General features: G+C 36.1%; 1 protein-coding gene across 4 annotated transcripts in view; it reads left to right on the forward strand.

Moving 5' to 3' along the window:
* Positions 1-14424, forward strand: part of ELP2 (elongator acetyltransferase complex subunit 2) — a 37150-nt gene that overhangs the window by 8821 nt on the left and 13905 nt on the right. For 3 of the 4 annotated variants that reach the window (XM_027886859.1, XM_027886860.1, XM_027886861.1), the window contains exons 6-12: positions 1858-1922; positions 7724-7790; positions 8639-8773; positions 9698-9793; positions 11534-11634; positions 12771-12902; positions 13368-13517. In XM_027886859.1, the coding sequence (XP_027742660.1) occupies positions 1858-1922; positions 7724-7790; positions 8639-8773; positions 9698-9793; positions 11534-11634; positions 12771-12902; positions 13368-13517 (746 nt within the window). Of the gene's footprint in view, positions 1-1838; positions 1923-7723; positions 7791-8638; positions 8774-9697; positions 9794-11533; positions 11635-12770; positions 12903-13367; positions 13518-14424 lie in introns of all 4 variants that reach the window. The other variant, XM_027886862.1, reaches the window with a different exon arrangement.

The following is a 14424-nucleotide window of genomic DNA, read 5'->3' on the forward strand; positions in this document are numbered from 1 at the left end:
CATTTTTGTGGAGAAGTCAGATGGGGAAAGCTGATAGACTTCTCATAAAAATCTGACCAGTCATTTGCAGCTGGAATACAGTTTAAGCACTTTACTGGCAGCCTCTTAGTTGAGGAGTTTCTGTGCATTTGTTTCTGAGTCTTGAAGAAGAGTTTTGTGCTGTTTCCATTGGTTGTCTGCAGAACTCTGCTTCTAAAATGCTGGGAATAGGATTTACTATTTTACAAATCTTGACCAGCTCTTTTGTCACGTACTGGGTTTCTTCCTACCACTTGGATAAGTGCCGTGATGTAGCTTGGCCTCTGACAGTAAATAATTGTCTCCTCAGAACTGAATTACAACAAGTGGAAAAAAGAGCAAGTGAACTTGAAAAAGCCTTGCTGATCCAACTTATTTTCTTCTCTCCTTTGTAGGACTTTTATCTCAATCAGATTCTAATAACCTAGAACACTTATGTAAGAATCTGTATGCTCGTCTGTTTTTGCCAGTTACGTGTTTCTTGATAGAACTTTTTAAGTGAAACTACTCGCAATTGTCTGCTACAGCAACTAGATCATAATTCTGTCCTTGTTTTTATTGAAGTTTCATTCCATAGAGTAAATATGTGATTAGAGTAGTTGACTGCTTCCAAGAACATCCACTGTATTGAATTTTGTGGAATAAAACCTCACTTTTGCCCAATTTCTGTGGACCTGACAACCAGGTCTTCTTTCACAACAGCTCATTGCCTCCAGTCCAAAGGGAATTTTTTTAGCCCTATGTAAAGTGAGGAGGAGATGGAGGTGAAATGTGACTTAGATGTTGAAAAGAAGCAGCAAATGACGGAGGCACAAGGATGTGGAGTGCAACTTAGAAGTGCAAGAGAAACAGCAGATAACTAGGCACAGATTTGGTACAAGCAGAAAGAGGGAAGTAGTGTATAGCATAGAAGTATTATGAATATTCAAGTTGATTTTTGATCTATCCACAGTAAAGAAAATAGTTGATTTTAATGAAATTTAGTATCTTGTTTTCTACCCAGACTTGAAAAATGTGAATGTCTAGCCCTGAGAACTTATTTCTTCATAATTTTATAATGAATTAATTTTCCTTGACTATTTCAGTCCCTAGCAGTAGTACTTCATCTTTAGGTCCTAAAAAGGGTTAACTGTTTCCCCCCATCACCTTCTGTGTGAGAGATGAACTAATAAACTGCCTAACTTCTCTTCTTTCACCTTTAGACGTAACTTTGTCTGGTTTGATTCAATAGACTTATGGGGTTTATGCACTTTCTAGAATAGCCGGAGAAAGTAAACTACTACTCAAGACTTGAGTAGGTTTATAATAATGTTTATTGCTTTCATATTATTGGTTAGAGATAGTGGTGATCTGCCTTCCTTTTTTGGTCTGTCTTTTTATTTGCTGTATAATAATTGTACTAACTTCATCTAAACTTACCTCAGTTGATTTAGGAACTTGAACTGCATTAGTTTTGAGTAATTTTGTTTTAATTCTTGATTCCTCTTTATTTAGAGCAAATGCCTGTTGATATCAATAAAATATAATTATTAAAAACCTTGAACTTCCTACTGATATGTGAGTTTGAGGCAAATTACTCTTTTTAGCATCTTAAATATTTGCAGATATTATTTGCATGCCAAGATAACTTCCGAGTTTTATGTTCTTGAGATATTAGCCTGTTTCAAATAGTGTTAGACATGTAGCGTAGAAAACATTAAAAAGTGATATCACACTTGCTGGTCTGTAGATAGTAATATATTTCTTAATACTGTATTGATTTTTAAATTATTTATATATTTTTTCATATCCTATGATACTAGATTTTATAAAAAATGAAGACTTTCTTTTCCTTTCCAGTACCAATTCTGGCTTGCGGTGGTGATGACTGCAAAATAAGTTTGTTTGTACAGCAGAATGGTCAGGTAATTGCAGTTTTTGTCTCTTGCTCAGAACATTACTCATTTCTTTTGCTTCTTTTCATATGTGCTATTGATTGTTAAAGTTCTTCAGTAAGTCCTATATGTGTCTAGATAGCCCTCACATACAACTCCCCCTTTTCAAGTAGTTCATCCGTTTTTCTAGGTAGTGGTGAAATGTACATACAGAATATTGAAGTTGGATTCAGTGTATGAAAGTGTTAGTTTTTCTTGACTTTTTTTCCATATGTGAAGATAGCCTGTGTTTCTGTTCCCACTGATACAAAATAGCTGCAACTGTTCTTCTTTATTAAGTATCCATTCATTAAGCGGTTCATATGGAAATGATGTTACTTTCAGTCTATAAATTCTTATAATAAAACTCTTATGATTTATATCTGAGGAATTTTATGTTTGTTGCTAAGTGCGCTCTTGATGTTTGAATGCTTTTGAACATCAAAAAGTGTATTTTTAGGAGTGTCTGATCTTCTAAAAGCACACACATTTTTCATGTACTATTTGGAAGCTGGCAATTTGTAGTTTTTCATACAGATAAATGTTCTTTGGAGCAGTGGAAAAACATTATGTCCTCCCTTGCATCTGTTCAGAAGTTTTGTTAGATTCTAAAGCATGTGTTGAATGACTGTTTTCCAAAACAGAAGTTGGTGTCATTTTTTTCTTTCACTCACTCCCTTAAAAAACCCCTCCAACCACAAGCATTGCCCCAGTGCACCAGCAAAGCTAAGAAACACCCATTGAAACTGGCGTATGTAGTCTTCTGGATTTGTTCAGGCACAGTCCCCTTAGAGATTAAAGAATAGATACTCCTTTTTTTTTTTTTTTTTTTTTTTTTTTTTTTTTTTTTTTTTTTTTTTTTTTTTTTTTTTTTTTTTTTTTTTTTTTTTTTTTTTTTTTTTTTTTTTTTTTTTTTTTTTTTTTTTTTTTTTTTTCTGAGAAAGGTTAAAGCTACTTTACAGATAATTTTGCCAGTTTGTGTTGCCATATACAACCGTAAGATATTTTGGTTGCTGTTGTTATCAGTAAAATAAGTACTTCCTTGTTTATCTGCTATGTTCAGTGGTTTGTTGACTACTAAGCAGAAAAGAAGGGTCCTAAAATTTTCAGATTATTCTTTTCCTAATTAGGTCCTGAGTTAATTTAGTGAATTCTCTAGGAATTAGCAATGGCAGAATGCCACATGGTTCTCAGTGTGCTAAAGAAAGACATATCTCAGGGGCTATGCAGTTGATTTTTCTCATTCAGAGTCTGAAACGTGTTTTCTTGTATGATTCAGATTAACAAATCATATACATTTGACTGCCAAAAATGTTTGGAGATGCATAACTTATTTTGCTAATTGTTGGCCAAACTTTTGAGTATAGCAATAGTCAACCATTCTTAAATGCAGTCAGTTTGTCTAAGATAAAGGAAGGTAACTTGAATGAACAAGTTCCATCTTCAGCTTCATGAGCAAGTTTGTGGTGCTTTCTTTTTGTTGGAGGTAGAAAACTTTATGTATACAAGGGATGAGCAATTTTCTCTTATTTTGCATGTGTTATTTTTCACACCTTCAATTTTAGAAAGTATTTTCACCAGCTGTTCTGGCAGAGTTGGTGTTCAGAGTATCTCTTAAATGAGGTGGGACTTCTTGTTGGTGCTTATCTTAGCTTTCCAAAACATCTCTTTTAGCTAGGTAGACTGTGCAGGCCTCAAAAAGAAGAGCCCAAATCTGATTCCTTGTGGAGTAAAAGTGCTCATGTAGTGAATTACAACTATTAACAGAATTAAAATATCCTCGCAAGCCTTCTGATGTAAATTCCTTCCTAGCTGCTAAGGGCAGGTTCTCCTCTTTAGTCAAATTCTGTCAGATCTGCTGACACCTTTTTTATCGTTTCTGTAGTACTCTTAAAGGTATTTGAAGGAAGTTTGTCCTGCCATTTTTTACTAGAACTTAGCATAGGAGAGTGATTAGAATCTAAACTGTGTTATTCCCTCACTGGTAAGGATTTGTAGCTCTGTCCTGGTAATTGTGACTCTTGTAAACCACTACCTTTAGTTAGCACCCTAAAAAAGATTATATGAATCCAAAGGTAGAATGTACATTCATGACGGGGCATTCTAATGAAACTTAAAGGGCACCGTTAGACTCTGAGGGAGGATGAGGCATCTTCAGTTAGCTAATTCAGGCTACCTTTTGGTAAACTCAATAATTTTAGAGTTGAAACGTATTTATTCATTAACAGCTACTTGGTTTTTGAAATTGAATGGACAGACTTTAAACCTTTTAAAGATTCCCTACCCATAGATCTCTATTAAGTTGTAGAGAGAAAATAAACTATTTGCTTTTCTGACTTGTTGAAAGAGGTTATTGAATTATAAAAGTATCCAGGGAAAAATCTCTCAGAAACCATTATATGTCTTCCTGCTTGAGTTATAACATTTATGGATATGGCCTATGGAGGGGAAATAAGTAAACCAGAGGATCAAAATAGAGCTTTAAACAAAAACATGTCTATGCTGAGCTTGGTTTCTCCGAGAAAATGGTGCAGTGTGTGTTTGACTAGGTTTCACCCAATTAATTTGGCCTAATTGAAAAGTGGAGTTAGAGACTCAGAGGCAGTTCAGGCTTTTTCTAATCTGATGAGATAAACAGATGCAAGAGGGATATCACATTTAGCATCTGCTGCAGAAAATATGAGAAGACTTGAACCTTTGTTGCCAAATTTGCCAAACAATGCTACTGGCCTGGCCCTGAAGGAGATGTACCCTAAGTGTGGGCAGAATTAGTTGTTCAGAATGTGCTGAGCATGTCCACAGACAAACTGGCTTCGTTAGTTCTGCTACCTACAGAACAGCTTTATTCTTTGCCTAAAAGAAAAGAGACCAGATTGTTGCTTAGCAGCAATGTTCAGAGATTAGTTAAGAGGCATGGGAAAGCCTGTGAAGTAGGTGAGTCAGACCATGAGGTTTTGTTAAATTTAACTGTTGGTACTCTAACTCCTTGTGTATCCAGTGAGGACCAAGTGGAAAACTGAAATTGAGAAGGAGAAATATGAGACTATAGAAACAAAATCTGTAAAAAAGAGAAGAGCGACAGCTCAAAATACTGATAAATATAACCTAGACAATAATAAATACTTTGACTGAGTCACTTAAAAATAATGACCATGTGCATTTGCAAGAAGCTTTATATTGAGAGAATACATCTGAACAAGTGGAATATGTGATACTGAGAAACACAGACTTCAAAGAAAATGGCAAAAACAATACCAGAAACCCTAGCAGAAGGCAAAACAGCAACACCACTACTTGCTCAGATTCAGTGGACAATTTTTATTTTTATGGGAAACAATATCTTGAGAACTTTGGGTGAATCATAGAATATTTCAAGTTGGAAGGGACCCATAAGGACCATCAAGTCCAACTCCTTGCTCCTCACAGGACTACCTAAAATTAAATCATATGACTAGGAATGTCACGGTCCTGCTTAATGGCATCTTTCTTTCTGTATGTGGTAATAGACCTTGTGTTCACCCTCTGTTTTGCAGCCACTGTACTGACACTGTTCAATAGGTGCAAAGTTGAGAATGATGTGATAGGAATGAGAAAGCACCATGACGTTTTTCATTTACGGGAGGGGATGTATTTACAAAGTTATGAAGGTATCCGTCCTCAGCAATGAGGCCACATACACCATCTGGTGCTAGTATTACTGCTCATCAGTGAATATGAGGTAATGAAATTGAGAAACCTCCACCTTAAACCAGGTGAATTGAAACCAAGTTCAAGGAGACTATGCGATGTAAGCATGTAAAAATAAAAATTAATAGGCTTCTAGCCGACTGATTAAAAGTACTTGTTCTATAGCACAAAGAAACTGAATGCTTGACTTAAAGCTAAGTAGTGTCTAAAAGCCCATTTGGGAAATTACTTAGAAACCTGGGGTGGTATTAATAATCTCAAAATAATTAGTTTTACCCTTTAAAGAAAGAACAAATGGCTGCTTTTCATAATAGTTCTTTTTGATGTGAGACGATGAGGGTGATTAGAGAAAAAACACACCACAACACCTTGAAATTAAAAAAGGAAAATTATTAGATGTGTGTTTAGATTAACATTAAAGTCAAGTTTCAGGAGATAGGCACACTGTTTAACATTAAAGGAACCATAAAAGAGAAGTATTTTAGCAACAGTTTAGCCTGAACCAATCTTTCAATTGGAAAAAACCTTACCAACTTACCTTGGTGAATATAAAATACAGAGCATTTTGTAAAGATGGTAGAAATGAATAAATTAATACATGTTTTATTTATTGTCTGAAATATGAATTGCTAGGGTTTTTTTTTTTAATGTATTGTCAGAAACATGTAGTCTTGAGGAAAAATCTTAGGCTGCTATTTGGTCTTGCTTCCTGGGGTGTTCCTGCCTTTATTTACACATAATCTGTTGGGTGTTTAACATAAACATTGGTCTGGAATGCCACATCCAGAAGTACTAGTGAGCCCAGAAGTGACTAACCAAATGAAGCTTAGGTGGCTGTGAGAACACATTCTTAAGACCAAACTTTCTGATTCGGAAGTATCTGATCAGCTGTTCTGGCCCTTTATCTCATACATAGATTGTTTTATAATTTAAGGGGCATTTTACAAGGGCATGTAGTGATGGGACGAGGACCAATGGCTTTAAACTGAAAGAGGGTAGGTTTGGAGTAGATATTAGGAAGAAATTCTTTACTGTAAGATACAGGGTGGCCAGAGTTGTGGATGCCCCGTCCCTGGAAGTGTTCAAGGACAGGTTGGATAGGGCTTTCAGCAACCTGGTCTAATAGAAGGTGTCCCTGCTCCTGGCAGGGACTTTGGAACTAGATCATCTTTTATGTCTCTTCTAAAGCAAACCATTCTATGATTCAAGTGTAGAACAAGAAGAAGCAGAGTGACAGTGATGGGAAGGTGATTTTGGAGAGTATCAGAAATGTTGGGCGAAAGAGAGAGGCACCAATTTCTGAGTATGGTTTTTTCATACTGATTTTTCCTTTGGGTGAGTTACTGTTGTTTACCATCTACTCTGAAGCAGAAGAGAGAGATTTTGAGAAAGAGCAGACACCCAATGAGAAAGCTGTTTTTGTTCCCAGATAGGGAGAGAGAGCTCAGTTGCACAGTCGTGCTGATAGCAGAGGCTATCATTTATCTTAGCTATTAGTAGGGCTAGGTAAGGGATTTATCAGAATATTAATTCAAGAAATAATGTGATATTTATGCATGCCAAAGTACACTAGTGTTTTAACAGTAAGGGTTATTTCAGACATTTTAAGTCAACTTGAGATAAAAAAGTGTCATGGAAGTAGGGCTGTTTCAGGGCAAAGAAAAATAGAAGTGGTATCAATGCTAAGTAAGCAGTAAACACTTAATTGGATCAAAATAAAATGGTAATATTATAAGAGAAATTATTTGTCAGATCATACTGGCATTATGTTATTCTTTATGTACCACAGTAAGCTTGATAAAGATAAAAAAAAATTTATCACAGGGAGACTGTAGCCTCTTGAGGGTGTGCACCTTAAATTCACATTCTTTTCTGCTCATATATAGGTAATGCCATAATGTAACACGTGTTTATCTAATGGTGGCAAAACCAGAAAGGCTTATGAGAATCTATCTGTAAACAAAAATGTTTAGTAGCAGCTTGTTTTTTCCAGTTTCAAATAACAGAAGCTGTAAATATAAAAGACTTGAAAAACCAAAGCTCACTGGTGATATGTGCATGGTAATTAAGAGCATTTCCATGATGTGACAGGAATTCTTGTTCAGTTTCAGAAAACGTTAATACTCTCTGGACATGAAGATTGGATAAGAGGCGTTGAGTGGGCAGTCTGCGGTCAGTATGAAAGATAAAGTGAAATAGTGGTTTAATGACAGTATTACTGTATTACCCCTCCAATGGGTGACTTTGATGCACTGTAGCATCTCAGCTCTTGTGGTTGCCATGTTTGGTTTCCCGAGATGGTGGTGCTAATATTAAAAATCAGGATGGAACTTTGTGTCCTGTTAAAATGTAAACATTTTTCTTGCTTGCTTCAAGTGTGTTCACCTGACTGGTACCTAAATGCAAACAGATTGGGGTTTTAGCAATATACAGATACCTGTATCTGAGTGAGGAAGAGTTGGTTGCTTTTTCAGTGTGGGGAGAAAAGGAGAAAATAGTCCTTTTTTCTTCTCCTGCTTCCTCTCCCCCCCTTTTTTTTTTTTTTTTTACTAATAAGAAATTAAGAGGAGAACATATTCAGACATTAACTAATCAGATAGTTGGCACAAATAAAATAGATGGAATTAGAGGATGCTCCAACCCTGAAGAAAAGAAAGGAGGAAAGGAATTCTTGATAAGTATTGAGACTGATTGAAAGAACTCCAACAGCAAAGGCCATAAGTGGTAGGGAAGCGTATGTACACCAATATATGTACAGTATTTACCATGTCTTTCACATTTTATAAGCAGGGACATGTTCCTACTCAGGGTGTTATAAATAAATAGAGAGTTTGAAATGAGAAAGTGAGTTGATGTTGAAATAAAACAGTAGGTTTTGTATGAGATTGTGTACAGTAAGAAAAATTTGGAGAATGCTGTAAGTGCATGTTTGGAAAGAGAGTGGGTTAATCATGGCAGTGACTGAATGAAAAAGCAATGAAAATGTGGCTCTAATTTTTATTTCCTTTGAAAACAAATAGGGGAAGACCTTTTTTTAGCAAGCTGTGCTCAGGATTGTTTGATAAGACTTTGGAAAGTGTGTACAAAATCAAAGCAACTTCCAGAAACTGAAGATGATTCCATAAGATTGAAAGAGAATGTCTTTGCTGTCAAAGGTAGGAAACAGCTGTAAAATTCTCTCACACAACTTTTCACTTTTGTATCTCGTCATGGTTTCAGGCGAGCTAACAAGGTGGTTGCCATCTCATTTGGTTTGTTTCTTGTATAAAAAGACTCTGAGATGGATTTGACTGCCTTATTTTTAGCTGTTAAAAAAAGCGGAGTTACTGTTTTAAAGCTGTGACTCTGTAAAGTTAATGATATGTTACAAGAAATGGTGAAGCAGTGAGAGAGCTTAGTATTGACATGCATTGCTGTGTGTATTCTAAATGCAGTATGAAGGACGTATGTTTGTCTGTGGGAAGTATGCTGTTGTGCAGTTCTCCTCCAGTTTAATAGCATATCTTTCATTTTCTTTCGAATTCAATTAATGGAAACGTGCTACTGTTACTTAAACTGCAGAAACATACTGGAGTGAACAGATAAGTACGTGCAAGCTTACTTTATGGTCGTTTAACATACTGTTTCATCACTGTAACACCAGTTTTGTATTGCTGCTATTGTGGGATAAAACTGTCAGGAAACATAGGTAGTCTAATGAAGTGTGTGTGATCTTATGTGTAAAAAGTGCTCATGCTACTTCCTGTAAATCCTGATTCATTGTCTGAAGTATCTTAATGCTTGTATTTTCATTCTTAATGGTTAAGAGTATGGGTAGAGCCAGTGTCAGAGCATTTATTTCAAAATTGCCTGAGAGTTCTCCAGGAATTCTGTGATACCACTCTGAGGGAATACAGTGATCCCTTAGCATCAATCTGGAACTCAGAGCTTGTAGCAAAGTAGGTTTTCAAGGAGCTGTTCAATGTCAGTAAGCTATTGAGATACTAGGAGATGTTGAAAGCAGTTGATTATTCTCACTGAAGATACCAGAAATGTCTTGGCTTTTAGAAATCAATGTGCTTTTCTCTGTTTTCTGGTAGATACTGACACATCGTATGCAATTACTTTGGAGTCGGTGTTGGCTGGTCATGAAAACTGGGTGTATGCAGTTCACTGGCAACCTTCATTTTCCAAAGGTAAAAAGTTACCAAAAACTTATGTTAAGTTTTGTGTACAGCTATGTTAAGTGTTGTGTACTTAGAGTACAGTCACGTCTTTGTGTTGTGTTTGCATGTTCACTTGTTACTGCAGACTATGAAAACCTTTTAATTCTGCAAATAAGGTTTTGTGAGTAAACAGATGTTGCCTTTTACTCAGGTTTTCTTTAAAGAATGAAATAAAATAACTGAGCTGTAATGACTTTACTGTAATTGATTTATTGGTTATGTCATAAAATTTAATTAATCAGTATGAATTAATAGCTCTAATAGTTTACTTTGATATATGTATTTGAAATGTCTGTTCTTCAGAAGGTAAACATTACCTCAAGAGCACTCCTTTCTCTTTTGTGGAGTAGAAAGGAACAAATAGCAACATTCAGAAGAATAATCTTCAGTCTTCCATGCATCAAGATAACGTGCCATGGATTCCTGGAGTATCAGTTTTCTCTAGCATGTAGCAATAAGGCATTAGTGCAGATTCTCATTGAAAAAGTGTTTTTTGAATTGAATTTTGTATTTTATTGTAGTATTTATCTTTCTTTTGAAATTCTTAGATTTTGACGGCCTGGTTTTTGATTTGACATGCTTGCACAATCAGAATGCCCCTGTGTATTTGTACTGGCAAAGTTGCCTTTTTTTCTGATACGTTTTAGAGTTACTGATGGCAAGTGACTGCAGTGGTACACACATCTTTACTGGTGTATGTTCAAAACAGCAGAGTGCAGTTAGAATGCCAAAATAACTGTAGTGAAAGACCCAGGACTCACTTTAAACATTTTTGGCTTAGTTATCTGGTCTTTAAATTTTTTTTTTTTCTTTTTTAATTAGACACTAGTAAAAGATTTTTCCTGTTCCAGCGCAATATAGGACTGTCAGTCCTGTACTGTAATCTGAAAACTGTCCTGTTAAACCATGAAGTTTTCCAGGCGTTTCACATCATTCTTCTGCATATGTGCAGCTGCTTGCGTTCTGTGGCCTGCCCAGTCTTGGGTTCCCCAAAACACATTGTCAGTAGAGGCAGAGTGGTCTGAGAGACATATTCTCAATGCAGAAGGTAGGAGGTCTGGTGTTTGCATATCACCTCATCATGAGATGCCCACCAGCATCTCTATTATCAGGAAAAGTTCCACAGTGGTTCTCCTACAGGTTTCGCAGCCAGTTCCCTCTTCCCCATTCTGGTTGCATTTATCATTTTTCTAGAGTGTTTCACTGCATTTTGGGAAGTAGTCCTGACTACTTTATGTATTATAAGGTGCTACAGTGTATTGAAATCTCTAGTGAATCTAACAGATAGGAAAAAAAACCCAAAAAACCAGGCAATACTGGGAGATTATTTTGTTTTAAACTCTAAACCTCTCAGTAAAAAAATTGCTTAAGGAATGGAACTGAGAACTGCTAATGCATTCTCTTTGTGAAGCTCCAGCTTATCCTCCAAATTATATTTAAATCAGTATCAGTTTGGAGTGAATAAACTGTGGAATACGGTTGTTCTCATGTACATGTTTTGCATTTTCTTTGGGCATTTATGATTGAAAAATAAAATACCTCCTAAAGGACACCTGGCAAGAATCCAGTGGCTTTAAGTCTGGCATATAGGTACTGCACTGCACGTCTCTGATGCTGAGCAATTTTCTTATGTTTGTATTTCAGTATGACCATATTTTTTTAGCAAGAATTCTACTGGGTTGTAGGGTAATAATTTTCCTTGTACTGTAGATGGCAGCATGCAACAACCAATGAGGATATTGTCTGCATCAATGGACAAAACTGTGATCATCTGGGAGCCTGATAAGGAATCTGGAGTCTGGCTAGAACAGGCAAGTATCAGTCTTTCTCACAGTAAGTACTGTGTTCATGTTGTGTTTTCAGTCTAGTGTATGTAGTAGGGAACAAAAACTTTATAAAATTTTGGCAGAGAAAGGCAAAAGCAGTTCCATGCAAAAATACCTGTTCTGATGCTGCATTGCAAATAAAACTCTATTTTAAAAAAAGTAATATGATACAGTACGATTTTTACTGCTTCTTTGCTGTCTTATTACTGTATTTGAGAATTTATAAAGTGTGTTTGTGCTCAACTGTCATTCATACTGTAGCAAGACAGGTACTGCATAGTAACACATGCTGTGCAGTCCTGGTAAGAGGAGGAAGAAACTTTCCTGAACTATTTGCAGTTAATCGTTGTGGGAATGTGACCCAAGCAGTTACTACAGAGCAGCTGACATGGAATTCCCAAGCTTGGTTTTACTCACAGTAACTTGTTCATGGGCTGTGTCACTAGGTTTTTCTTCCATTTGAGCTGAATACTTATGGGTCACTGTAGTATTCTGAAAGCTGTTCTAATCTGGATTATCCTAAACAAACAAGTGGTATGACAAGATTTCTCTAGTGCTTTGATTGATGCCTTTGTTTTCGGTTGACCTGCTTTTCCAAATTGCAGTAGTTCAGCTGAAATTGTTTGTTTTGGATTATGCCAACCATTGTTTGTGATCTTTCCTGTCACAAAGGAAGTTCTAATCCTCTCTTAGGTGAAAAAGAGAGAATTATGGTAGTATATTTAATTTTTCCTCTATTTCACTGAAAAGTTCTTGTGTCTTTGTACTTGAAGTAGAAATTAGTTCATAATCATAATCACATGGAGATGCCATTTGATGTCCTTAGTTGTAATGCTTAGTTGTGGCTAAGTCTACAGGCTTATAAAAATGGGTTGTGCAAAGCTTGTTGCAAGTTTGTTATTCTTTCATTTTACATTCTGTTTGCATTGTTTTGACCACAAGTGTGCAACTTGAAGTTCAGATCAGTTCTTAACTCTGCAATTAAAATATTCTTTAAATGTGTTTGTGTGTGAAATGTGAACTCTTGTCTATAGGTAAATTTTCATCTCATGAAATAAGACTTATTTCCTATGAGTGGAAGACTATTTTCATAGATATTTCACTTCTGTTCATTATTTCAGGTACGGGTAGGGGAAGTGGGTGGCAATACTCTTGGATTTTTTGACTGCCACTTCAGTCCCGATGGTTCAATGATCATTGCTCATGCTTTTCATGGAGCACTACACCTTTGGAAACAGGATATGGTTAATAAGGTATGTTGGTTTTTTGTTATTAGTATTATTTAAAAGAGTTATGATTATTTGTCACTTGAGGTAAGTTTCTGTTATTAAAAGAAAAATGTAACAGTACAATTTAAAATTAATGATTGAAATAGTCCTTCTCTGAATATATTCTGTAGGAATCTCACTCCTGCACAGAAGGGAGCTTGAAATCTCCCAGGCTCTAATACCTGTTTCTTACCTGTGGGAATCATGAAGTCAGTTGAAGACTGAACTGTGCTTTGTTCATAACTGAACCAATAACACAGGTTTCTCTTAGACTGGAGCAATAAATCAGTATTTGTGTCTCGTTAGTTACTCTTGAGTTCTAATAATTTGCTGTTTTCAAGTGTCTTTTTCTTGCTTTCCTAAAAACTACGTCAGTTCTTTTATTTTGGTTAGAATATGCCAATCAGTCAAGTGAAAACTCCTTGCTTCTTTGCGTGACTTTTTTAATAGAAAGAATGGACTCCAGAAGTTGTGATTTCAGGACATTTTAACAGTGTAGAGGATGTAAAGTGGGATCCAGAAGGAGAGTTTATCATCAGTGTGGGCTCGGATCAAACTACTAGACTCTTTGCCCCATGGAAAAGAAAAGAAGAGACAGAGGTATGATCTTCAAAGAGATTTTGTGATTTTGCTAAGAGGACTTGTCTGTCCTGACTTTGGAACAAGTCACCTGAATATAACTCAAACCTTAAATTTCCCCGAGAGATGATCTGTTCAGAATTGCTTGTTTTGGTCATTCAATGTGTCCTGTTTTCAGTTTAAAAATATTAGTGGCAGAGTTTTTGCAATCACATGGTATGACTGCTGTTTAATCCTGAGTTCACCTGCAGATTACCTTCAGTTAGTCTTCTTCTAAGGTCTTGGAAAACAGGCTCTGCAGTATTTCAGAAGGAGGAATATATGGCTGATTCTATTAACCATCTATTGCCCTTGTTTAACAATTGGCTAAACACTGCTGCAGGTAATTGTAAAGAAACCCAACTTTGGTTGTGGTTTTTTTACACAAGCTTGTTAAACAAAGTTCTCACTATATAATTTTTTACACTACTTTGTTTATGACTGACGGTTTTACTAGAATGATATATCTGAACTATATGAGTGCAGTCATGGTCTAATCCCAACCAGAAACTAAGGACCACATAGCTGCTTGTTCATGCCTCCTCCATTGGGCTGGGGGAGACCTTGTCTAGGAATGCAGAAGTGTTGTGTTGCAGGAAGGGCATTTCCAGTTTCCTTCCCTGCTTTTTTCCCTAATCTCCAATCTGGAGGGTACAGCAGCTCTGTGGAAAAGATTGTATTTTAGATTTGACATAGTGAAGCGAAATCTGGGACTAGCACATGATATAAGTTGGCAGCCTTCAAGAGTTGTCAATATCACTTTCTCTGTGACCTACTGAAGTACCACTCTTTGGCATGTATGCTGCTTGCTAAATTTTAATCCTATTTCTGAAAGAACTGATCTTTGTATGATTTACCTGATCAGCTCTCCCTGAAACTGTTGAATCAA

Source organism: Empidonax traillii, unplaced genomic scaffold (assembly GCF_003031625.1).
Source record: "Empidonax traillii isolate 1590-97213 ecotype Southwest subspecies unplaced genomic scaffold, ASM303162v1 scaffold196:size3368384, whole genome shotgun sequence".
Classification (NCBI taxonomy): Eukaryota; Metazoa; Chordata; class Aves; order Passeriformes; family Tyrannidae; genus Empidonax; species Empidonax traillii.